General features: G+C 44.0%; 1 protein-coding gene across 3 annotated transcripts in view; it reads left to right on the top strand.

Moving 5' to 3' along the window:
* ARMH4 (armadillo like helical domain containing 4) overlaps window positions 1-26,843 on the top strand; it is a 107,181-nt gene that overhangs the window by 55,389 nt on the left and 24,949 nt on the right. For 2 of the 3 annotated variants that reach the window (XM_053928778.2, XM_053928776.2), the window contains one exon: window positions 17,396-17,467. The exons of the other annotated variant lie outside the window; for it this stretch is intronic. In XM_053928778.2, coding sequence (XP_053784753.1) covers window positions 17,396-17,467 — 72 coding nt within the window. The remainder of the gene's footprint in view (window positions 1-17,395; window positions 17,468-26,843) is intronic. 3 annotated transcript variants of the gene reach the window in all.

The raw sequence follows: 26,843 nt of genomic DNA, 5'->3' as shown, positions 1-26,843 counted from the left end.
TCACGTAGATGCAAGAGAGTTGTTTATTAATCCTGATTCTCTCTACCACTGGTTTTTGCTCCCTTAAATCAGAGAATTGGATCTCACTCTTGTATCTCTCATTTTGCAGCAAAATTCAAACTATAATAGATGGGAAGGGGGTGGAGGAGAATGGGTGAAGAGGTGAGGCGATTAAGAAGTACAAATAGGAAGTTACAGAATAGCTGTGGGGATGTACAGTACAGTATAGGAAATGGAGTAGCCAAAGAACTTATATGCATGACCTATGGACATGAACAATGGTGGGGGTTTGCCTGAGGGAATAGGGGGTGCTGGATGGAGGGCAGAAAGAGGGAAAATCAGGACAACTGTAGCATAATCAATAACAAATAATTAAAAAACTATAATATAGTATTTTAAATATTTTAGAGTCCCGGTTTTAAAACAATTATTTTTCCTTGTCTTTAATGCCATGTAGGAGATCCTAGATATTGGGTTCTTGTATCAAAGGTTCACTAAAAATAATTTGAATTTGTTGATTAGAGAATATTCTTCTGAAAATCTAAACCCAAATATTCATCTCCAAAGGATTCGTCTTTATTTTTTTTAATGATCTGTTTGAGATAATAGACTTACTCTTTCCAGAAGCTAACGTGCTTACATGTATTTTCATAATTAAATTATGTTGACTTAGGGAATTGAAAATAAAGTCCCATTTCTTTCGCTAGGAATGAATTTCTTGTGTGAAAATTCAGCAGACTTTTCCTTTGGAGAGCTAGGAAAGGAGTCCTGGAACTAAGCCAACTAATCTGTTCATCAGCTACAGTTAATAGAAACATTAATAAGGCACATTACATCTGAGGAGAATGTTATGAACTAATTTCTTTGTAATCAAAATGCACTTGTAGGCTCAGATGGGGAATTACTAACATGTGAAATCATCCAGCAGATTCTCTGAGAATTAAACCAGAAGAAATACTGAGAGAGCTGGGAAAATTTTCAGACGCGAAGAAACTAAGTATAAATTGTCCTCTTTGAAGAACACAGAGGAAAGTAAGCAAAGATGATGTTAAAAAGCTTCCAATTATTTTAAAACAAAATTGAGAATTTAGTGAAAACAGTGTCTTTACCTCTTGATTTGAAGTTAGATGGTGCTAAATTCAGGTTACTTAATTCAATTACTGAGTAGAATGTTACTGGTGCACTGTATTATCAAATCTGGAACATTTGAAGTCTACCCAAGTTTATTTGTCTTACTTAATCTGGATCAAAGAAAGAATGACAACTTTTGCATTTCAGAAACTAGTGTGGTTAAGTGATTTTTTTCCCCCTTCTGCAATTGAGACCATAGAAGAAGGATGCTACAGCCTCAAAGCCAAGCTTAGTGACCAGGTGAGGCGGAAGGCAGCCAGTGAACTTGTTCATTCATTTCAGCATTTGAGAATTAATAACCACAGTGTTCTGCTTTCCTAACTCAGAACGTTCCACTTTTTTATTGCACAGAAAGATTCTTTCACAGAACCTGGTACAAAATAGAGATATATGTTCAACAGGGGTCCCAGTTTCAATTCATGTGAAGAATCTTCACAATAAACTTTACAAACATACACACCATCAAGACCCAGGGAAGGAACCTAAAATGGAGGAGTGCTCACAGCTACGGGAATTTTGATTTACATCTTCCATCTCTAAGTTTTCCTGCAGGGCTGAAATCTTTCTGAAATAATGGGGTTTGAATTTCAAGCTGCTCCTCTTGAAAGAGAACAGCAACTATTTGGAACATGGATTTGATGACTCCTTGGGGATAAGTACCCAAAGTAATGTTGGAGACTTCCAGCTGCCTCAAGTGTGGTGTGGAATCAGCCTTACGCACTGGGTGAACTCCTAGGTGGTTTGTTTATCACAAGCCCCGTAAACTATCGCACACCCTGCGGGACCAAGGCCTAGGGCTTCCATGCCCTGCTGTGTGGGAAGCTGATGGGTAATGGAGGCTGCGCACACCAGAGATAAGGTGAGAAGTTGTTGTACTCAGGGCGTAGCCTTAGAAACCACAGAGAGACATAAAGACAACTGATCTTTACGCGTGTTCGGCGAGCTGGCGGCGCTGGGAAGGCTAGTCGAAGCAGTCAGTGTTAATGATTTTGTGGCCCAAGTCTGCTGGGCCGGGACCTGAAAGATAGCCACAATGGCTGAAAATGGTGATGACAAAAAGGCTGCTCTGGAGGCTAAAATCTGTCATCAAATTGAGTATTATTTTGGTGACTTCAATTTGCCACAGGACAAATTTTTAAAGGAACAGATCAAACTGGATGAAGGCTGGGTACCTTTGGAAATAATGATAAAATTCAATAGGTTCAACCGTCTACCAACAGACTTTAATGTAATAGTAGAAGCATTGAGCAAATCAAAGGCAGAACTCATGGAGATAAGTGAAGATAAAACCAAAATGAGAAGATCTCCAAACAAACCTCTCCCTGAAGTGACTGATGAGTATAAAAATGATGTAAAAAACAGATCTGTTTATATTAAAGGCTTCCCGACTGATGCAACCCTTGATGACACGAAGACAACTGATGTACTTAATCCACTGATCAACAGGAGGTGGGGGCAAACCTTGGGGAAATCATGATGCAGGGACGTTTGCTTTCAGTGGAATCTGTTTTCCTCCTTCTCCCTGGTCCTCATCCTCCTCGTCCTCACTTTGCACTCTTGCTCTGAGCGCTGCAGGCCCCACCCAGGGCCACCCTGGCATCCAAAGAGGCTTCAGTCTTCTCTTAACACCTCTCAGGGTATCAGCACACTCTTTCTTTAAGACCTTGGTTTAAAGACTTTTTGAGGGACCATAAATAATTCATAGTTGTTAAAAGATCCATTTTCAAAGAAAATATCATCTTGATTTTCATTCAGATACAAAACGAATGTGTGTCAAAGATTTTTAAAAACTCACTGATTAGCAAGGGACCCAGGCAGATGTCACCGTTGGTTCCAAGGAGGGATGAAAGGGTTGCGAAATCAGCCTGTTCAAAGGAATTGACAAATGGATGCAGGACTGACTCTTTCCAAGGAATGAGGGCCGTCCCTCCACTGGACAGTCAGTCTGTTTGTCTAGAGAAGAATCAGCTACCTACAATTTAAAGAGCTGTAACAGAATCAGGTAATTCTCAGAGGCTCTAGCACTCCATTAAAAGGATAACTGATAATCTCTTCCTTATTCCAGAGTTAAAATCATTTCTTACGTAACAATGTAAGAATACCTTGTAACCCTAACTTGTTTGCAAGCGTTTATATAGGGAAAGAATTCTTGTTTTCTAAAAGAACTGAGTGGTGGACTTTGGATAAGTGGGACTGTATCTGTCTCAGAAAGGCAGTTGCTGTAACAAACAATCCCAGTGTTGGTGGCTTAACACAGTCAATTTGTACTTGCCCTCCTCATAGTTTCCACTGCCACTCAGTTACACTTACCCCAAGTATCTCTACCATCTTTTCGGGCCTAAGCAACCTTATTAGATCCTCTGCGTCCAGCCAGAGGCAGGAAAAAGAGAACTTAGGGAAGGCTGCTCAGAACTCCTCTGGCTGGAATGGACTCATTTTCCTTGCACTCAGATTCTGTTGGTGAGAACCAGTTACCTGACCCCCACCTGGGTGGAAGGTGGAGCAGGTAGTGGTAAATTCAGTTAAGCTGAAGCAAAACCAGCTTGGTGAGCACTTTGCATTTTCAGAGGTCTGCTTCCAGCTGCACTCACCTTAAGAAGACCCCAGAAAGCTGTTTGCTATTTATAAATTACTGCTAGATCATTAGTGATGAGCAGAACACACTGTCTGCTCTCCAGGAGCATATGAGTCATGAAAAGAAAAATCTATAATGTGAGGCAGGATGTGTCATATGCTGTGGGGAAAAAACAACACCAACAACTCTGAAAGTACCAAAGGGCGAAACAGTAATTTCAACCAAGGGCAACCATGGAAAGCATTTGAGACAACATGCAGGATGGCTGTTGAGCAGCCTAGACTTTGGAGTCAGGAAATCCTGAATTTAAGCCTTCGCTTTACCACCATTGACTTGACCTTGGATGAGTTTTTAACTTCTCTTAAGTTTTGGCTTTCCTAACTCTAAAAAGGGCATAGTAACTCTTAGCTCATAGTGTTGTTGTAACATTGCATGAGCAGGTATTGATACATATGTACAAAAGGAAGTAGAAGCTCACTTATATGAGACTTCAAAGGTTGGGTTGATTTCGCTAGGCTCAGAAGGGCAGGGGGCCTGGTAAGTAAGGTTTCTAGGTTCTATTCCATTTCTTATTAGTTCCTCAAGGAGTTTTTGTGTTTGCTTGTTTTTACACATTGGGAATTCCCAATATTTGAGAAAAGGGGATCCACCACCAAAAACAAATTTGAAAATCTAGATGTTCTTGATGGTGTAATAGCTGGACTATTTAAAAATCTGACAAGGATTTCTAGTGGCTTTGGCTGATTCATTCTTTCCAACATGACCCAGTGGTTCCCCACCCAACATACAATTAGCTGGTAGGTTTAACCAGTGTAGAGTAAGGATATTTAAAATGATCACCTTAGAGACAACATAAAGAATTGGTTAATTTTTTACTTTTAAGATATTACTTCTCAGACTTCTGGCCAAGATGGAGGCATAGGTAGACACAGTACGCCTCCTCGCACAATCAAAAGAAGGACAACAACAAATTTAAAATAAAAACCCCACAGAACTGACAGAAAATCAAACTGTATGGAAATCTGACAACCACGGAGTTAAAGAAGAAACATTCATCCAGACCAGTAGGAGGGACGGAGATGGGCAGTCCGACAGAGAGGACTCCCGGTGGGGCAGTGGCTGGCGGACCCAGAGAGGCAGTGGCTGGAGGACTGGGTGGTCCCACATTTGTGTGCGGATAAACTGGGAGGAACAATTGGGGAACCAGACAGACCACGCAACCCAGGGTTCCAGTGCCAGGAAATACAGCCTCAAACCTCTGATTGAAAACACCCGTAGGGGTTGAGGCGGCAGCAGGAGAAACTCCCAGCCTCACAGGAGAGTTTGTTGGAGAGACCCACAGGGGCCTAGAGCGTGCACAGGCCCACCCACTTGGGAATCAGCACCAGAAGGGCCTAATTTGATTGTGCGTAGTGGGGGAAGTGACTGAAAACCGGTAGAGAGTGGGGCAGGTGACACTATTCCGTCTCGGACCCCTCCCCCACATACAGCATCACAACACAGCAAAGTGAGTTGCTCCCCCTGCTGGCTCCTGTGAATACCATGTAACAGGTGTGGAGACAAAAAATGGCCCAAATGAAAGATCAGATCAAAGCTCCATGAAAAATACAACTAAAGGACGAAGAGATAGCCAATCTATTAGATGCATAGTTCAAAACACTGGTAATCAGGATGCTCACAGAATTGGTTGAATATGGTTGCAAATTAGAAGAAAAAAATGAAGGCTATGCTAAGTGAAATAAAGGAAAATGTACAGGGAACTAATAGTGATGGGAAGGAAACTGGGACTCAAATCAACAGTGTGGGCCAGAAGGAAGAAATAAACATTCAGCCAGAACAGAATGAAGAAACAAGAATTCAAAAAAATGAGGAGAGGCTTAGGAACCTCTAGGACATCTTTAAACATTCCAACATCCGAATCATAGGGGTACCAGAAGGAGAAGAGGAAGAACAAAAAATTGAAAACTCATTTTGAACAAATCATGAAGGAGAACTCCCCCAATCTGGCAAAGGAAATAGACTTCCAGGAAGTCCAGGAAGCTCAGAGACTCCCAAAGAAGTTGGACCCAAGGAGGAACACACCAAGGCACATCATAATCACATTAGCCAAGATTAAAGATAAGGAGAGCATCTTAAAAGTAGCAAGGAGACAGTTACCTACAAAGGAGTTCCCATAATACTGTCAGCTGATTTCTCAAAAGAGACCTTACAGGCAAGAAGGGGCTGGAAAGAGGTATGTGAAGTCATGAAAGGCAAGGACCTACATCCAAGATAACTCTATCCAGCCAAGCTATCATTTAGAATGGGAGGGCAGATAAAGTGCTTCCCAGATAAGGTCAAGTTAAAGGAGTTCATCATCACCAAGCCCTTATTATATGAAATGTTAAAGGGACTTATCTAAGAAAAGGAAGATCAAAACTATGAACAGTAAAATGACAACAAACTCCCAGTTATTAATAACCAAACCTAAAACAAAAACAAAAATAAAAACAAACCAAGAAAATAACTAGAACAGGAACAGAATCAGAGAAATGGATATCACATGGATGGCTATCAGCGGGGGAGTGGCTGGGGAGAGAGGGGGAAAAGGTACGGAGAATAAGTAGCATAAATGGTAGGTAGAAAATAGACAGGGGGAGGTTAAGAATAGTATAGGAAATGTAGAAGCCAAAGAACTTATATGTATGACCCAGGGACATGAAGTAAAGGCGGGGAATGCAGGTGGGAGGGGGTGCACAGGGTGGAGGGGAATCAATGGGGGGGAAATGGGACAACTGTAATAGCATAATGAATAAGATACATTTAAAAAAAGTAACAACAGTAATAAGACAACAATTATAACATTAAAAAAGATTACTTTTCAAGCTATAGATGAAATTTCTGTGTCTTTTCTACATTTTTGCCTCTAAAGTTTTTTTCATATTAATAATTTATTTTAATTTTTTGAACATGTAGGATGATTATAGAATCCTGTTAAGAAAAAAAGAATCATAACAGCCAGGCCACCTGGATATTTAGCATGAAGGCAGTAGTAAGTAGCCATAAGATGAATTTGAAAATTGAGTGTTTTGTTCTACTTGGTAGCCTTGTGCAAGTTTATATTCGACTTCTCAGTACCATGAAAGTCTTGATAATTTTACACAGATGAGCATAATCCTTAGGAAGAAGCAAGTGCAGTGCTTCTTGAACATTAACGTGCATATGAATCACCTGGAAGTTCTGATGAACTGTGGGTTCTGACCCAGTAGGCCTGGCGTGGGTCCCTAGACGCAGCAATTGCACAAAGTGCCCGGGGGATGCTGACGCTGCTGGTCTGTGGACCACACTGTGGGGGCCAGGGGCCAACGGCGTACTTCTTATCTGGGCAATTGAAGAGCCCTCACTTGGGAGATTAAGGGGTCCAGAAGGTGGTTTCTTAAAAAGGCGTTAGAATTTTATGGTGTCTGCCTTTATTAAAGCTGTGGTTGGGTGGCCCTCCCTACCTTCCCTTAAAGACAGAATTCCTTAGACCCTTAGACTAGCTAGTTTTGGCCCTGTTAAAAGTTTTCATTTACGTTATGTTATATTTTTTTACTCTTAATGATAGCGACAAGGGCATTTCATCTCTTTCTGCCTTTGTGACTTCAAAAGCCAAGCCACCTGGCTGTTAACTACTGCAGAGGAGCGATGAGGATATACTATGCCACTCACGACTAGTATGTCTCAGCTCACTGCTAAATCTCTTACCATGAGCCCAGCTACTCAGAGAAATCATTTCCGTGATTATTATTTTTGCTCACAAGAATAGATTGAAGGTCAAGTTCCTATATCCAGTAAGTGACAGAGCCAAGCATTAAACCCACATCTATTTGGTTGTAAAGATGCTGCTCTTAATATGCATATGAACCCAAATTTCTCTCAGTTTTGTGAGCCTTTTCCAGTGCCATGCTGGAGCCAGCTTGTACTGAATTGCAAGAACTGATTGTTAAAATTTCAGGAATTTTGTAAGCCATTAAAAAGATTAAGTTATATAAACTTAAAATTAAATGAATCATTAAAAAAATACAAGTAAACATCCCGAAAACTTTTCACCTCCTAATTACTTCCGTCTGTGCCCTCAAGGCTGTTTTCACTGGCCTGTCTGTGTGGAGGGGATGATGGCGTGCCTGTGTGCACCTGTGTGCACCTTTCCCACCCCTGCATCCATGGTGCCCTGTGGGTGGGGCCAGCCTGGCTCTGGTGGGACTGTGTACACCACAGAAATGGATAAACTCCGCAAACTGGGGCTCAATGTATTGTGTTGTTGGTTGTCCAGACTTCCAGTGATGGAGAAAATGTTAATAATGCAGATTAAACTTTTAAAATGTGTGCTGTGCCTAGTGGCAAAGTTGAGAGCGGCTTCAGTTTTGTAAACATAATTCATATGGAAGTGAGGAACACTTGACCAGTAAATGACACGCATCAGATGTAATGGCAGTAAATTTTTTGGGAGAAGAGGTACTGGAATGGGATGCATCGCCACCTGACAAATCATAGAGGAACTGCACCCGTAGGTTGGTTACAGATAGAGAAGTCGGCAGAAACTAATGAAAGCATCCCATGAGATCCAATTGGCTGTATGGGATCTACAATAAAAAATATTGTGTCTGTAATTGTCTTTCATATATTGTGTGCTCCGCATCCTTTATATCAGTAAAATTTATAATAAACACACACACACACACACCTTTCTTTTCTGAGCAGAGCTGATTGTTGAACATTTATACCACCATCCACACTTGCCGGGTCCTCTGTAGAGCTGAAGAACATTTTCATAGCATTCCTCCCTTCTCTAGGAGGAATATCTGTAATTCATTTATCTTTCTCTATAGGTTTTATTTTCCAGATTTCTTCTGAGCAGTCTGGAATTGGGCAGGAACCTTTCTTTCCCTGAGGTGTGAGAACAGGGCATGTGGCAGTGTTCCAGAAGAGAGAGGATCCCTGCTGGGTAGGGTGGGAGGCGGGCCTCCCAGAGGACCCAGGACGGTTCCTGGAATGAACGTTGACCTAGCCAGTCAGGAGACCTCCTGAGTCATCCCCTCCGTTACCTCATCTTCAGCAAAAGTTTGAATTAAGGTGAATTTGAGAGTTCTCTGCAATCTTAAATTCTGCATTTCTATAGCTGCTTCTTGAACTTACGTTAAGTATTGTGCTTCTTGGTTTATCGAGGTAAATGCAAAATAATAGAACCTTCTTGATGATTCAATTAGGAGATTTAAGAAATAATACTTCCTTAAATTTGGATGGCTGATGTATAGTTTACTAAACATTTTAACATATACTACCTTGTTTGTTCTACCAATGAGATAAACAGGGAGTCGATAATATCCCCATTTTATTGCTGAGAAAACTCAGGCACGGGGTAGTTCATAACTCACTCCAAGGGCACCGCCAGTTGGCAGATAAGGTAGGTCCAGGGCTTCCAGGTCATTTTCTCCACCTCCAATGTCCTTTCGCTTCGGTCACTTACAGAAAATCTCATTGAGCTAGTATTTGTCACATCATCATGTGTCTTCTAAGCCCAAGTTGAAAATAAGTCTGTCTAAAGGTAAATCGCAGCTTTAGAAAGGCTTTTTGAAAAAATTCTGATGAAATCGATACATCCACCCTTTCTGAGATCACTCACGGAGGTGGAGAGGAGTGACGGTGCACTGCTTGCCAGGATACCACGTGCTTTGGAACTCTGAGACCGAATGTGCGTGCACCAGAGCGGGCGTCGGCCACAGAACCACCTGCTGGGGGGACCGCAGCTGGGGGCAGGTGGCTTTCGACTTTTCACTTTATTTTGGGCAATAAACATAGCCCTGTGTAAAATTTGGAATTTTGTGAGCATTTCAGTGTACAGCTTGGGGTGTGTTCATCTGTAGTCACAAGCTATACTGCCTCCAATATTTTTTATGCTTCGTACAGCCTAACCAGCAGATTGGCGTCGGTGATGAGCGAACACAGTGACTTCTTATGTGAACAAGGGGCACTAGAAAAATAGGAGGACTACGTTGTTTTTGCAAAATGGCATAAGCATGCTTCCCTTTGCTTTTCTGAGTTTCCTGATCCCCCCCCCCCCATTCATTTAGTTTGGAGCTGCCGCATTTCTTTGGGGAAAATCCCTAAAGAGGTGAGAATTTCTCAAAGCGAAGTATAAACATAGGCATGGTATCTAGATAAAGGGGAGCTATGCTAGTGGTGCATTTCCTCTAGCGAGGCATTTACTGTGCTGTAGTCACTCCTTTTCCTCATTCGTCAGGGCTCCAAAGAACGGTATTGCAACCAAGAATTGCTATTGAGGGCTCTGCCCTTAATTTGCTGCGGGGTGTATCAGTGAAACAGGAAGTCAAGGTTTCTGTCTGCGACGTGGAGATAGCGGTCTGTAAGCATCATTACGCAGGGTGACAGGTGACTCCTGAGTGCCCTGGAGTTTAGTCTCAGACACCACCTGCAATCAGCAAGTGCAAACATGGCGCTTCCTCCAACTCAGCAGTAGATGTCGCTGCAGTCAACTAAAACCCGGGAAAGCTCAGACCTAAAGGATTCTATTAGACGAAAAAGGAAAGGAACATAGTGGCTATTAAACTTAACCGAGCACCTAGCTTTTTTTCCCACCCCAAACTCAAATCTTTTATATATGTTACTATTTATTATTTTCAATAACTTATGTTATTGAATGGACAAGTCTCTTAGGAAAATAGTTGATTCAGCAAATCATTCCATTTCATCTTGCATTCATTTAACCATTTGTTCATTCAAGAAATATTTTTATTCACTCATCCATTTGTTCATTTGGGAAATACTTACCGGCCGCCTACAAAGTGTGAGGTGCTGTTCGGGCTCTGGGCTCATAATGATGAACAGTACAGAGAGTCTGACTTTAGGGAGCTTCCCATCTGGTCAGAAACACAGGCAGTTAAAGAGAAAGTAGCAAAAAAAAGAAGAAGAAGAAAAGAAAAGAGTAGTAATTACAGTACAGAGAGGTTAGTGTAATCATAGGGCATGTGCTAGATGAAATAGAATCCGGTGACAAGGGGACCTGGCTGAGTCGAGGGGTCAGGGCTGGTGTCTGGGATGAAACGGTGGTTCAGAAGGTGCCAGACCATCTGTCAAGTCACAAATGAGGAAGCCAGTGTCTGGATTCCTGCACTCCATTTAAGTTTCTCACGGATCCCTCTTGTGGTTCAATTTACCTCCTTTGTCGTTAGCACCATTTAATAATGTAAAAAGAGCCCTGACCTGAGTGGCTCAGTTGCCTGGGCATCACCCCGCAGAACAAAGCGTTACCGGCTCGGTGCTCGGCAGGGGCACAGGCCTGGGTTGCGGGTTCCGTCCCCAGCTGTGGCGCGTGTGAGAGGCACTCAGTTGATGCTTGGCTCTCACATGGATGTTTCTCTCCCTCTCTTTCTCCCCGCCCCTCTCTCTAAAGATAAATAAATAAAATATTTAAAAAAATAAAATGTATAAAGAATACTTTCCTTCCTAATTTTACTTAGATAATTGGAAAGATCTGAAAGATTAACTGTGATTTAGATTACCACCATTACTTCTCACATTGTTACAGAGCAGGCGGGGGGTGGTTCACAATAAATTATTACAGAAAGGATCCCCCTTTCTGTCTCTGGAGGTCCCCCCACACACACACACCTGCTAGGTTCGCAATGCCCGCTGCCAGAGGAAAAACGTCTCTCAATGCCAGAGACTGGTGAAAAGGAAATGAATTGTTTATTTAAAAGTTACACAGACTTAAGAGTAATGACTTAATGTCTTCAATTAGATACTAAGGTCCTCTAGAACACCCACAGATGCACAGTCCTTCCCTCTCCCTGTGCCCAGTCCGGGGTACGGTGTCTCAGGAAAGGAAGTAGAAGTCCGTGATTCAGGCTCCTGGCACCATCAGCTGTGTGGCTGCTGCGATCTCCAGTTAATCCAAAGCCATGAGGTGCCTTTTCATGGCCCACCAGCAAGAGTCCTTTCACCCCTTTTCTTCCAGGCAAAGTCTCTTCTAATGCCTAAGCCGCATGGCAAAAGAAGCACCCCAAAACCACATGGTCCTCTCCTATTCACTCGGGAACTGTATGGTCCTCTCTTTTCCCCTCAGAACCGCGTGGTCCTCTTTGTTCCCTATTCACTTCATCAGAACCGAGTGGACCTCTACTTATCTACTTGCTTCAAAACCTTGTGGTCCTCTCTCTTTCCCTCTCAGATCCTCGTGGCCCTCTCCCTTTCCCCTCGGAACCGTGTGGCCCTCTCTATTTACTTCGCCAAAGCTGCATGATCCTCTCCTTTCTCTCCCAAAACCTTGTGGTCCTCTCCCCTTATGGCTGCCGCACCTAGGTTTTAAATCCCAGCGCCCATCTTCCTTTGCAGCCCCATTTCCGACTCCTCCTACAGTCAGTTACACCTGCCAGCATCCCCGTATTCGTCCAGCTTGACTGGGCTGCCATAGTAAGTCAGGGCAGGTGTGGCCCCATGGAGTGCAGCCAATCATCTCCAAGCTCTCACGCAGGCCCTGTAACCAGGGGGAGTTGCTTCCCAGTCTCATCTTGGGTGGAATTCGCTCCCATCACCCTGGCTCAAAGCATGGCCACAGCTATTTAACATATGTATGAAACCAGTTAAAGGTTATAGATATGTTAAATGACCGTGCCAGGGGTTGGCTGCAAAGCTGTTGCTAACAAAAACAGCTCTGAATGGCCCTGTTCCATGTGTCCCATCCCCCCTGGCTCAGGCTTGTGGGGGTGAGGACATCCTATATATATATTTCTAATATTTCCTGGACACCTTGAGTTCTGGACCCCATTACAAATCCCTTCTTGGGGCCCTCCTCTTGGCTGCACCCTGCTTCAACATGAGATACTGAAAACCATTTAAATGTCTTTTTTTATGTCAGGTACTTTGACAAATACTCTTGAATATTCTATTAGTGTGTGATGTATGGAAGATAAAATTGAATATTGAAGCAGTCTGTCTTTTTCTTATTTCTACTTTCACTCCTCATCGGGGTTTCGGATTAAAGGAAAAGCTTCATATTCCCTCAGAATGTTGCAGTCGACCTCAGACACGATGGGGATACACTTGGTGACAGTTCCGTGACCCGGTTGGAGGGAAGGACTGGCCATGCCTGAGACAGCAGGCATTTTAAGCAGACAATAAAGAATGAAATATTGGTAAGGGACATGAAGTTATTCTGCTCAGTATTTGCTGTATCTCCTGCGACTCATGAATTGCAGTTTAAAACCCTAAATTCAACTTGTCAAGAGTCCCAAATATTGATTTTTTTGATGATTAAAAACAGGTTAGTAAATCGGAATGCCTCCTTTTTAGGACCCTTAAAAATTGTATTGTAAAGAGAGCAGAAATGTTTTCTAATGAATCAGTAACAACTTTTCTTGCCTCCTTTTCAGTTAAGAAATTACAAAACGAAGTTCATTTGAAACAGCCTGGGGTACTCATCTGTACATAATTCAGTCAAAAAACATTTATCCGTCATATTACAAAAATTGTGGCTCCAAGCTTAGTAGGACTACCTATTGATGTTTCCAGATATTTTCCTTGGCATCAAGAAAATAAGTGTTACAACGTTCCAGGTTATGAAACAAATGGCCAAACGTAGAACATTCAGAATAATGAAAGGGATGGTTGTACACAATTTCTTTTAATTTACATACATGTCCCCTCTTCCACTCCCGTGCCCGGGAAGTTGAAGTGCTTGATACTGTCTTCATCTGGGAAAGGAAGCGTTGTAATGTTGTGGGAGGAACCTTGGGGAAGCTTCTTATATTTCTCTGGCTTTGCTTCTAATGTATGGTGTGGTCTTGGGTAACTCTCTTCATGGCTCTGAATCTTAGTGTTTTCATAAATGTAAAGGGGCCTTACATGGATCCAAAATCACTGTGTAGTTTCCTCTGTGCTCACTTCCGACATGTTTTCTTTTTGACTCAAAAGAAGAGGTGACCAGTCTCTGCCCAAGTCCAACCCCTCCACGTGTGACCTGCATCTTCTCAACCTCTTCCTCTTCTTTGGGCTGAGAGGGGTACCAGGCTGTCTGGGAATATTCACTTGTCTAAGTTAGAAATCTAAGTGTCATCTCTCGTTCCTCTCTGTTTCACTCGCTTCCCACATCCAGTCCGGATCCAAGTCCCACTATTCTCTCTCCTAACTGACTGTTGAGCTCCCCCTTCCTGGCCTTCCCGCCTTCCTTAGGCCAGCACCATCTCTTGTTCAGACTATCGCAGGAGCCTCTGCACTGATTTCCTCTCTTGCAGTCTCTTCCACTTCCAGTCCATTCTCTACACTGTTTTCAGCGATACCTTTCTAAAGCACAAATCTGATTATGTGAGTTGAGCAGCAGCAACCCCATTGGACAAATATTTATATTGTGGGAGGGTGTTATGCTATGTTGTGAGAGAGAGACAATTTGAATAAGACAGCATAGTCCCACTTACATTAAAGCCTTGTGCTGGTTACCTGATTTACTTACGGGATACAATGAGTTTCCTCTGCATGGCTTTTGAGACTGCACATTTCGGCCTCAAATCTGCCTTCCTAAAACTTCTGCTACCTCTTTTCTTGCTGGGTGTGTACTTCACATCCCTGCACACTGAACTCTGCTCAAACTGAGCACGCAATGTTCTTTCACGTTTCCAAGATTTTGCATGCCCAGGATTCTCTGTCTGGAATTTCCTTTCCCATGTCTCCTCTGTCTACAGAATGCCTATTCATTCTGCAATACCTGATGCAAATGTCATCTTATTTGGGAGAATTTTTCATGAGTTGATTGCTTCATTGTTTAGGCTTCTATAGCCCTTTGCTCATGGTGTTACATTGTATTTAATGTCTGTCTTCCTTTAAAGATTGTGAGCTACTTGAAGTTAGGGTGTCATGCCTTACTCATCTTTGTATTCCCTATGGCCTGTGATAGTTATAGCAGCTCACTGAGTGGTTGCTGATTGACTACAATAAGTGAGCGAATTGTGCATACACGAAGGGGTGGAAGTGGTTACTGCAGTATTTCTCATCTCGGTGGAAATGTCAGGCACAGTAGAAAGAAGAAACTTGGAAGATACAGCTGGCTTGCCGATCTTCTAACTGCAGGTGCATGCTGAGCTGATGGCCAGGGAACCTTTGAACTAGATCTTTAGAGTCCTCTGTAGGCTCTGAGACTTGATAACTTCATTTTGGCTATGTCACTTCAGATCCAAGAGTTGGCACGCTTTCCCTTACAACAGTTTTGCCTGCTAGCTGAGTTGACAAGGGTAGTTTTGTTCTTCTCACTGGCTCTTCTGGTAGTTCACTGAAATCAACCTCTGTGTCTCTCAATGACAAATCATTAGGCTCATTCCCAAATGAATCGGTTGTCAGGTAGGGATCATTAAGGCTGGTGAAATGCATCAGCTTCAGCTGAGCAGGGCAGACCTGATGCTGTCCATCCCGACAGGCCTGGCAATGCCGTGTTCTGAGACGTGAAGGATGTCTTCAAGCCTGCAACGTGCCTCCAGTGCAGGCAGTTACTCTAGGCAGTGAGTAGTAATCAATATGTAAAGCTTAAGGTGGGAACATTAATGCTTCCTTTAGTGCAAAAGCATCAGCAACTACAAGTTTTTTTTGGGGGGGGGTGCATTGATAACCCACCACATCATTTTCAAAGTTGATTTTTGTAATCGATTTGCAGACATATACATTTTCAGGGGTGTGAATAATGAAAAGAACTAAAAGCTTTTTACAAGATCTCTTTTCAGAGTCTGCCTGCTTCATATTCTTGCTTCCTTTTAGGCCTCTAGCACTATGTCACATCTATTATTATCCTGAAAAGAAAAATCATTCAGGCCACTTAAATGATGTTTCAATGACATACAGTCTGTTACAGTTCAGAGAAACCCAGCACTTTCCAAAGAGAAATGTGACGTTCCTTTTCACTTATTATTTCTCTGTTTTTTCTTTACTCAAAGTGAAACTTCAGCTTCTCTTAGGACTTCTTATTTCACATATTTTCATAAGGTCACAATTTTTGCAGATAATGACTTCTCACATCCTAAAACCATCTGCTTGGATGAAAGGCAAGGGTTAATATCCCTTCATTTCCCTCATTTTGTTTGTTTATTGTGACTGGGAAGCGGTAGATGCTCAAAGCAACATTTCTGGATAAAATATGTAATCCTGACGGCGTGCTCAGGGACAGCTGGGCAGGCTTCCTGCTCTGCCCGCCACCAGGAAGAACCTTTGCTCAGAGCCCACCAGACTCCCTGGTGGGTCGGGGGAGGGGCGCACCTTGTTCTGCCAGTGTCCTCAGGTGGCCTGTCAGGCTGTGCTGCTGACTCCTTACACAAGTGATCGGGAGCCCCTCCTTTTTGGTCTCCTCCACCCTTCCTCTTCATCACTCTCCAGCCGGGGGCTCCAGCTTCGCCTTGTGGTCTTGATTGGAAGCTTCACAATCAGAGACTTTTCATATTCACAGCTGTCCCTGGCCTACCTCGTTGATAGATCCTCAATACATTTGTATTGAATAAATGAAGTTTTCAGAGGGAGATATCAGCCCAGACAAACAAACCTCTCTGTTGCCATTGCGTTCTCGTCATATTGCGTCACGTTGGTGCCCAAGGCTAGAAGGCCCTCTTCCTCCCAGGAGGAGACGGGAAGGCACAGAGGAGATGACAGGAAAGGGAACCCGGGATGACCTTTATACCCGGTGTGCCGGTCATCTACCTTTATCACATGTATTTCTGCCAGGAGCACAGAACACGTTCATCACAGAAACTCTGACGTTGTAGGAGTGCGGAAGGGAGACTCACCTGTGTTCTACCATCCCGACACTGTGGTTAACTCACCTCACATACTTTTTCATCCTGTTTCTTTGCACGGGTTCTTGGGTTGTTAATAAGGTTGCGGTTGTTCTATCTGTACTAGTGGTAACAGTAAAAGTAAAGTTAAAAATTAAAAAAGAAAGAAAGGAAAGGAAAACCTATCTGCCTCATTTCAGAAGTGTTTGAAGGAGGTGGGGAAATTCACTCACAACCCCTCTCCTCAGAGGGAACAAATAGCCTGTTATCTTCCAGACTTTTTCCCATAGTGGACATTATGGTTTTCCATTTTCTGTCACTGCATTCTAAGTTACATTGTAGATTATCCAGGTAAAATGTATTCGCTTAAACTGGTTGTAGCTATGCTTATTTGTGATGGTAATTTCCTTTGACTCTAATACCAATGATTTCTGCATGCTACTGCTTCTACAGTCATGCATAAGGATTGCAGTCAGTGTGTATTTTTAATGCCATTGGTAAGTTTTATAATCACTGACCTCTTAGGGTCCATGAATGTAGTATATGGAAACAGTATGTACTACAGTTACTTTTGATTTTTCCTCATAATGAAGTGACCAGACTGACCTTCCTTTGTGGTTCAAAAGGTATTTCTCTGAACCTTTCCCCTGCAAAGCCTCTGGGATTCTATATCTCCCTGTTTACGCCTTCTTTTTTTTTTATATTAAGCATTTTTATTACAGTAAAATTCACGTAACATAAAATAACCATTTACTATTTTAAAATATACAATTCAGTAGCGTTTAATATAGTCACAGTGTTGTGCCAGCATCACCTCCATTTAGTTCTAAGACATTGTCTTCGCTCCAGAAGGAAACCCTGGCCCATGAAGCTGTCACTCCCTTTCTCCCTTCCTCCCTTCCTCTAGCCCTGGAAGCCACTGGATCGCTTTCTGTCTCCATGAATTTACCTGTTTTGGATTTCCTGTTTACTCTTGAAGGTAACTATGAAGAAAATGTTTAACTTCCTCCCCTGGCACAGGGAGGCAGAGAATGTGTGGCAAGCATGACTGTGACATGCTAGGACATGTTTATACATGCGGAGACACTGCATGTATATGTATACATGTGTATATATACTGGCATGCATATGTAGTATGTGTCTATGCACATGTAGTATAGTAGAGTAGTATATGCATGCTACTATCTCAGCATATTTATATGCTTGCTGTTGGTAGTCATAGAGTTGTTCTGGGATTTTCTAAAAATCAGCAGTTATTTCATGTGAGGTAAACGAGCAATGCCTCTGACATGCTGAGGAAAGCTTACGGAGGTGAAGCAGTGCTAGGAGCAAGGCGCCGCTTCGTTAGGGCTTCTGCTTTGGCATCTCAGCTTTAAGGTATCAGCTGAGGCATGACCCCCTCTCAAGGCCAGACTGGAGAAGTGTCTGCCTCCAAGCTCAGGCGGTTGTTGGCAGAATGCGGTTTCTGGCTGGTGGTAGGACTGAGGGCTTCCGGACTTGTTGGCTCACGGCTGCCCTCAGGTTCTTGCCACATGGGCCTCATCCTGGGCAGCTCACAACGTAACAGCTCGCTTCGTCGGAGCCAACAGGAGAGAAAGTCTGGGCAGGAAAGACGTGACGGTCTTCTGTAACATGGTCACGGAAGCGACATTTCATCCCCTTGGCCGTGTCATTGGTTAGAAGCACATCGCAGGTTCTGCGCACACTCGAGATGGGTCTCAGGACACTCAAGGACACAGAGTTGGGTGGTGGGAATAACGTGGAACGAACTGTTACATAAACGGCTCTTCCAGTCACTCACGTCTGCCTGCAGGGCTGGCTCGTTGCCGGCCTCCGGTGAAGAGTAAATGAGGGAAGGAAACGAGCTCATTCTAAAGGACAGTGTGGGCATGAGGAGCAGCTCTGTGCAGAGCACGCTGTATACTTGCAGTGATGCATAGAAACCGTGACTCACCATTCGTTTTGGTCTCTCAAGGGAAACTTGGAAAAACAGTCTCTGGGGAAGATGATAAATGGTGAGGGTGGCTGGTGGGCTCAGCCTAAGTGTCTGATTTGACATGTCTCCTGGAGCCTTGAGGCTTGAGGGAACAGAATGGCTGCAGCCACACAGTGAGAAAAACCGGCATTTTTTCTCTTAAATCAATGGCATTTTCTCCCTAAGAATTCGTTCTCCAAAGCCCATGTCAGCCAGACATATTCTGAGAGATTCTGAAACCACTGAACGGCTGTCTTTGATGCATGCGGAGTGAACTATGTTTTGGCTGGCAGCATATTTTTTGTGAAACGTTTTTTGATCATGAATGACATTACCCTGCTTAATTAACACTATCATGCATTTGACTTTGATCTGAATTACTCTTGAATCTTTCGAAAATCAATGACACCTAGCACAACATCATGTACACGGCAGGCACTAACTAACAATTTGCTAAATTGATGAATACAAAACACTTTACGCAATCTGGTGGTGATCATAGGAAAGCAGCCTTTCCAGAGTTTTGAGTAATAACTGATATTATTGAAACAAATGGTAGCTTTCGAGCTGTGCATTTGAATAGAACAACATCCATTTGTATCAATCGTTGTATGTTCGCTTTAAGAGCATTCTTGCCTGTTGGTCATGCCGACGTCTTCTGCCTCAGCTGGGAGTTGTCCTGCTTCCCTTCCAGGACTGCAGTGAATACAGTGGCTGTGGATTTAAAGAGAAACGATAGTGAGCATCAGAGGTGTCTCAAGGCCTCAGAAGCTGGTTGACAGCTACCACCTGCTCATTCTTTACAGGTGTTTTTAATTAGAGATTTTCTAAATTTCCAGGCTTAGCATACTATGCAAAGCTGGTCAGGAAGAAATGGGCAATAAACATTTTGAGAAAAGTTAATGAATGCATAAGTGTTATATGTAGCAATTTGCCTATGTGATAACTAATTCTGTACTGCAGTTGCTTAAGGCAGCATCTCAATACTAATATTTTGGGTGTTGGATCAGCCTGCTCTATCGTAGGTACAGCTATTTCTGGGTTACACGTGCGTGGGTTATCCGCACTGACTGGCTGCTTTCAGGGAGGCTTCCCTTTGCCAGTGAAGATATTTCCAGGCTAGTTCTTGGACTCCTACTTGCATTTGATATAAACCGAGGGATTGCAAACTATGTTTTTAAATTGCCTAAGAAAAATAGCAATAAAAAGAATTCCAGCCAGGTGGCAAGTTTCTGTTTGTGAGTTTTAGTGTTGACACAACTGCCCGCCTTTGCCAGTCTGCGTGGTTGAGTTAACCGTGCAGCTTGACGGGGGCACTGATTTCACTTTTCCTATTGATCGGGGAGACGTGAGCCGCGCGGACAGACAGATGGACGTGACTGAACAGCCAGAATGTTTTGGCAGATGCTGTGAGGCTGTGCCCTCCTCCAACTCATTGAATCAAGGCAGAATATTGAAAATGATAAGCCAAGCATGACACACCTTTCTTGGGATGCAGATAATTAGATTTTCTGCTCATTTGTAGAGAACCAGGACCCGTCTGCTATCTTCAATAAAATGTTATTTTTAAAGAGCAAGTAGATCATCTTTCTCATCTTTATCTTTAAAAACCCTTTCCTCGAACCCATGGCTTCTGTTATGGGTTGAATTGTATCCTCCCCAGCCACAAATATGTTGAAGCCCTAACCCCCAGGACCTGTGATTGTGACCTTCTTGGAAAGAAGGTCTTTGCGGAGTTAATCAAATTAAGATGAGATGAGTAGGATGGGCCTTAAGCCAATGTCACTGATGTCCCTGTAAGAAGAGGGACATTTGGACGCAGACACAGACACACAAGGAGAGTGCCATGAGAAGACACAGAGACACTCAGACATGGAGGTAAGGAGCCATGCGGGGACTGAGGCAGAGGCTGGAGTGAGGCTGCCACAAGCCAAGGAACATCTGGGGTCACCAGAGGCTGGTGGAGGCAAGGAAGGGTCCTCCCTTAGAGTCTCTGGAGGGAGCATGGCCCTGTCAACACCTTGATTTTGGACTTGTAGCCTCCAGCACTGAGAGATAAATTTCTGTTGTATTAAGCCTTCCAGTTTGTGGTACTTTGCTATGGCAGCCCTAGGAAACCCACACACACCCCTTTGGGTTCCCACTCTCTTTTCCTCCTTCTCTCCACAGCCCACCTGCACGCTGGCAAGATCACACCACCCCACTGAAAACTGTTCTTGCTGAGGTCTTCAGGGACCTTCTGGAGGGACTAAGCCTGCAGACCCTGCAGCCTGCTTGCCGGGGTTCAAGTCCAGACTCCACTCCCTGCTAGCTGTATCAACTTCAGCAAATTATTTAACCTCTCTGTGTTTTAGTTTGTGTTTATCAATAAAAAGATTCTATCCCTGGGTCAGGGAGAGGGGGCTGTTGTAAGACTTAAAAGAGTTGTAACAGGTAAACATTTAGCATAGTTCCTGGAACAGAGCTAGCACTTAATGTCCACCCATTTCTGTTAAAATCATTTCCCACATATGTTGTCCCTTTTCACTTCTTAGGTTGCCTTTCTGGGGCATTGGACTTCCCTGGCTGCTTCCTTCTCTGTGACTCCTGTGTTCCGCAGCCCTCTGGTTATCCTCCCTGCCCTCTGGATGCTCCTTGGAGGAAGCGTCTCCTAGGAAAGCACTGTAGCTAGTGGATAGAGCTCACATGCTGGAATTGTACCAATCTGGGCTCAATTCTCAGTTCGTACTTAGTAAGTGAGTGACTTTGGACAAGTTAACACGCGCTCAGTGTTTTTTGGATAAAATGGAGGATAATTTGAGCTCCCTGGGCTTGTGTAAGGAGTAAATGAGATGATATAAACATAGGGCCCAGTACAAAGCTGGATTCTGACTTTCGCCTCCATTTCTGGCTCATCCTCTGACTCCCTAGTTGAAAGCTGCCCTGCGGGGTTATAGGGTTAGTGTCCTCTGCAGCTGTAAGGGAGGTCATTTAATTGAAGTGAAATGTGAGCCCTGGATCTTTTGGAGTACTGCTAGATCTGTGGAATGTGTTTAAGGAGCTGGGGAAAGCCCTATCAGATAGGAACTTCAGTCATATCTGATGTTTTAATCTCACTAGTCTCTGCATTCTGTGCTTACCACGTCCCATGGCTTTGAGTTCTCCTATAGTTCTTAGAAACATCCTCTTTTTGAAGAAACCAGACGCTGGCTTTGGAGGTGATCTCAGGGGAACCAGGCATGATGTTGGATGGAAAGCAACAGTTTCAGTCCTGATTTCAGCAATGGTGGATTCTCAGGCAGCCACCGAGGGCAGCGAGCAAGGCAGAGGGAAATCCAGGAGGGGTCTGTGTGAGATGTTATGCAGGGAGGGCTGTCACCAGTAGGAAGTGGGCTAGAGGAATGAGAATTGGATTCTGGTGGGTGGGGCACCAGGATCAAGCCTGGGAGGAGGGCCTGGCACAAACCAGGCAGGATTTCAGAGCCTGGCCCGTGAGCTGGGGCTTAGGGAATGCCTCTGGCCCTAGACTGGGCAACTGAGCAGACCCGAGAATCTGGATGCTTTGGACTGAGCCTGCTCAGGGCTGGGGGGTAAGAGCTGCGAGGGACGGCGAGACTCTTCTCTAAGCCTGTCCGGGGCCAGGTTGGTTGTTCAGGAACCTCACGGGGTTGGAGTGCAGCGTGGAATCTGGAATGTGAGTTAATTTAAGCCTCACCTAAAGGGGCTCAAGGGCTGGAGGAGAGACTGTTGGTGCAGGCCACCTTCGTCACTGTTACCTCAGGATCCGAGGTAGGCCGAGGCTCCTTCAGTGGTCCCGGCCGAGAAGACCTGGAGGGAGAGACACGGAGAAATAAAGCTGACAGACACATAGGTCATGACTGCTTTGACCATTAGGCAAACACAGAGGAAGTCTGGGACCCTGCAGCTCTGCACACACTCTGCCCTTTGTGCATTTGCTCTGTGCATGCTCCGTGAAAAGCCCCGCCCTGGAGGTAACTTTCCGCCTGGTCTGCATGGCTGTGAAGAGCAGCGGTGTTTTGCAGGCAGAGAAGTATTTTGTAAACATTCTGACTTAGAAGTGCTCCTTGTGGTTGATTTATGTTTATATCTCTTGCTCCAGATTCACCGGGGAGCTCTATGGGAATCATGTACAAAATCGATGTCCTGGTTGCCAGTGTTCCCCTGTTTGCAGTATCTGGAGCTAAGGCTCACGCGTGCTGCAGTTTCCAGGGACCAAACCACGGTTTTGGAGGACTGCTGGTTGTTAATAGTTAAAGATATTTTCAAATCTTTATCTCCCCACCAGGCCATGACCAGTCTTTGCTGATGGTAGTCAATTTATCTGTTAGAATTAGGACCAACTTGCCTTCTGCAAGTTCATGGAGTTAGAATAAAGAGGCAAATGAGTGTGGTGGGGGGACAAAGCCAAGAACGAGCTCTTCTCTATTAGTGACAAGGAGTTACAAAGAAACAACAGTAGAGCTGACTCATTAATGCTGCTTTTACTACCCAGTGTAGGAGACCCAGAGGTGAATGACTCAGTCTCTTCAGTGTTGGCAGCCAAGTGAAAGAGAGAATAAAATATAGCTCAGGGAGAGTTGAAGATGCAATCATGAGCATATAAAGTAAGATGTAAAAATGAATCCAATATTGATTAAAATAGAGTGTAATCTATTTTATGAAGATGTTGAAAGCATTTTCCCCTTTTGCAGGTTCTAGGACAGTTTTATGTCTTAGTTTGTCTGAATTCTCACTTTGTTTTCTGTGTGTTGGCAACACAGCTGAAATCTGTAAACATCCTCCTGACCCATCTTGTTGCTTAGCTTTTCGGTTGTTTGAAATCTGGAGCTGTGGTCCCAAGGGAGTCCACCAGTCTCTCTAAAAGTACCAGGGAACTCACATATAATGCAGCGTCCAGGGTTTTATATTATGCACAGCAAAGGATGCTACCTTTGGAAAAATGATTCAGAATATAAAATTTTTCTTATGCATTCATAACTGTGGCTCATATTCCATAGACTCCAGCTGGTCCTTAATTCCCCATAAACGCCATACACAGCAAGAGTTATTGCTTCAGAGGGCTCTCAGTGGTATATTTTAGGTGAGTGATGTGGTGTGAAGGGGTATTTACATGGTACTTTTGAGATGATTAGTGTTCTAAACATGAATGGAGTCCTTTCCAAGAGTCCATTTGGAGCCTTATCTGTGGCAGCCGTTGAAGAGATATTTTGAATCTCTAGTCCTTGGATCTTGGGTATGCATACTTAATGTAAGTGGCTGGTGGCAAATGTTGACCCCACAATTAGAGTTCACTTCGCGATGAGATTACCATCCTTGCTAGGTCTCTTCTGAAATCTTGCTCCCTCTTTCAACAGTGATCTCGTTGTCTAGGTTTGGGCAAAGGGTTTGGCAAAGTGGCCTAGCCTCTGGCGTTCAGCAGGTTCATCAAGAATGTGACCTTCTAGATTTCTATGTCCCGTGGGAAACATGAAACACCAGAAAGCCCACTGGAATGTTTGAGGCAGCCTTCTGTTCCTGAAGACTCCCAGCCTGCACCTGTGCTCGTGCGGCCCTCTTGCCGCTCCGTTTATACCCACAGACCATCTCTAAGTGTCTGTAGGGTGGGTTGTGTGCCCCACTTCAGAATGTTCGCTCTTTCTACCTCTTCCCACCACGTTACACAGCATTTAAGGGTTCCAGCGATGGGCGTTGGTCACTCCTTTCGTGAGTCCTTAGGGCTTATTCCTGACTCTCCTCAATTCTTCTACGGTCATTCGGTGGCCTATGATATGGTGTTCCTGTGCTTACTTCTTTAGATGCACCGCTCCACAAGCAAGGCTGCAGTGAGAACCGGTGGTGGGAAAGACCTAACTTTTCTATCTTTTCCTTCTGGGACAGTTATCAGTGATGTCTTCCTGTGCTAAAGAAATGGGAAAAGGGTCGTAGCTGACAACACTCTGAAACTCCATGCATTTGAGTTTGTGGGTGCTGTGGGGTTGCTTTATATGGCTTGTTTATACTTTCATACTGCGCTGTTCCTTCACAGCAACACAGACCTTACTTCACAACCCATATTTCCCTAGCGAGGTTTTCTGCTTGGTTCAGATATGAGAGTAAAAGGGTAGTTGTACCGGTGGTAGTGAGTGGATGACAACTGCGTTTTTGTGTCTTTGCTGCAGACTGTTAGGGCTGTTTCTTTAAAGATCAGCTGGTTTGGGTAGCACAGTTTACCCAAGAGGACACATAGATTCTGAGAAGCTAAACAGCTCGGACAGAGCTATAATGTGTGGGAACCCCCAGATCTCTCGTGTGTCAGTTCAGTGTTTCCGGTCGCCTCGCCTTGCTGCCACACGGATCTCATTCACTGGATCCCTGTCCATCAAAATAAAAAGTGCAGTGGCTTCAGAGCCAGTCATTCTTAGGTGTGAATTCAACTCAACATTAACTGGTTGTAGACTTAATTCATGCCTCCAGGCCTCATTTTTTTCTCATGTGTAAATTGAAGATGATAAGAGCACCAAGCTCATAGGCTTGTTGTGGGGATTCCTTACTCTAATGTGTATGTAAGTTGTTTAACAAATCGTTTGGCACCTGATCAGTGCCCAGTAACGTGTCTGCCTGTTTGCCCAATAAAATGTCTACTTATGTCTCCATCCACGTATCCCAGGAGCTGGGTGGGACAAGGAGTTAATGCAAGTGCTGCTTCTTATGAACGTAGGAAAGCACCAGATTTCTTACTACAGCTCTTATACAATTTCATTTAACCTCGCTTCGGTTATATAATACTGGTAATAAGTTATGTTGGTTAGGGCAAGGCTGGGCTGCTACAACAAAGAGTCTCCAAAATAAATTCAGTGGCTCACTGAAGAGGGGAGTTTCTTTTTTCTTGCATAAAAGTCCTCAGTAAGCAGTTCAGGTTGGTAGGTGGCTCTGCTCCATGGGTGATTCAGGGATGCAGGTTCCTTCTGAAGCTGCTGCTCTGACATCCACTATGGTGTTGTTGATATTGGGGTTGCACAAGGTGGACAAGGGAAGGGAGGTGTGAAGAAGGTGTGAAGGAGCTGGGGCTCGAAGTCACATATGTCACTTCCACTGACTTCATTGGCCGCAACTCAGTCACAGGGCCACCTCTCTAAATGCAAAAGAATAGAAAACTAGGGCCTCTGGGCAACAGGTACCCAGAAATGGTTCTGTTGCTGTGAAACGGGAAAATGGATTCTGGCGGACAACTAGCAGACACTGTCTCAGAGCTCAGTTTCAGAAAGCCAACACTGATGAGGGGCTCTGCGGAATGGTAGAACGGGCCTGGCTACTCACTCTAGTTCACCAAGAGACTTGCAGTACGACCTTGGCCAGAGCACCTAACCCCTCGCCCCTCAGTTTCCTTGGCACAAAGGAAGACCTGGGACTGATGAGCTCCAGGGTTCCTTCCAGCGATGGGAAGCCCCTCGTTAGCACCTAATCTCACAGGTGGTCTCTCTTCTCCTAAAGCACCTCTTGTGCATCTCATGGCACCCAACTCATGCAGCTTTATAATGAGCTTTTATTCCACTTCATGAAACTATGAGCTTTGGAAAGGAACAGGTGCATCTTTCTGCACGCCCCCCACTCCCCAACAGCATTTCGCAGCTATCAGAAGACCAGAAAATATTTATGGGTTGGTTGATTGTTTGGTTGATACATGTGAATCATTTGGAGCTCATTGGAAACAGAAACTATAGATCCAAAATACTGCAGAATGACTTTCTTTGGGAGTGAAGCAGAGCTGAGAGTAACCTTGATGGTCTTTTCCACGCTCACAAGTTATGATTCTGTGACTCAGCAGCTCTTACGTTGGGAGGAATCCCATTTTTGTTCCCTTTAGCGATATCCCATCTAAAAGTTCTTTTATCAACAAGCCAAACTTCTGCATAAAAGTTTTCATCTCCTCCAGTAGCTTCTGCAAGGCTCACTTAATACATATTAAACTTTAAAAGAAAACATTCTCGCCTCTATGACTAGAGCTATCTTCTTAAACTCTTTAGTGTTTCGGGCAAAGCGCTGTGTATCACAGATTATTAAACTGCAGGATCATTGCTCCTAAGAGCACAACCCAGGGCAAGCCCGTCCATCATGGTGCTAACCAGCCAAAATTTGCTTGAAGTCTTCAGTCTGTCGCCGAGGAGCAAGCTGGACACCGTTGTGGGGCTCAGAATCCTTCATTCTTATTGGGTTCGTGAAGATTCCACGTACAAATCCAAACTCTGGCAGAGGGCCAAACTCTGCCAGACCTTGCTGATCAGGTTAAAGATGTGGGGTTTTATACTGTGAGCAGTGGGATGCTATGGAAAGGTTCTAATGTGCAATTTGAATTTTGAAGGCATCACTCTGGCTGTAGGTGTCTCCCAAGGAATGCTATACG

Source organism: Desmodus rotundus, chromosome 7, assembly GCF_022682495.2.
Source record: "Desmodus rotundus isolate HL8 chromosome 7, HLdesRot8A.1, whole genome shotgun sequence".
In the NCBI taxonomy this organism is placed as follows: Eukaryota; Metazoa; Chordata; class Mammalia; order Chiroptera; family Phyllostomidae; genus Desmodus; species Desmodus rotundus.
Note: the sequence above shows the minus strand (reverse complement) of the source record. Positions and strands in the feature narration are given on the sequence as shown.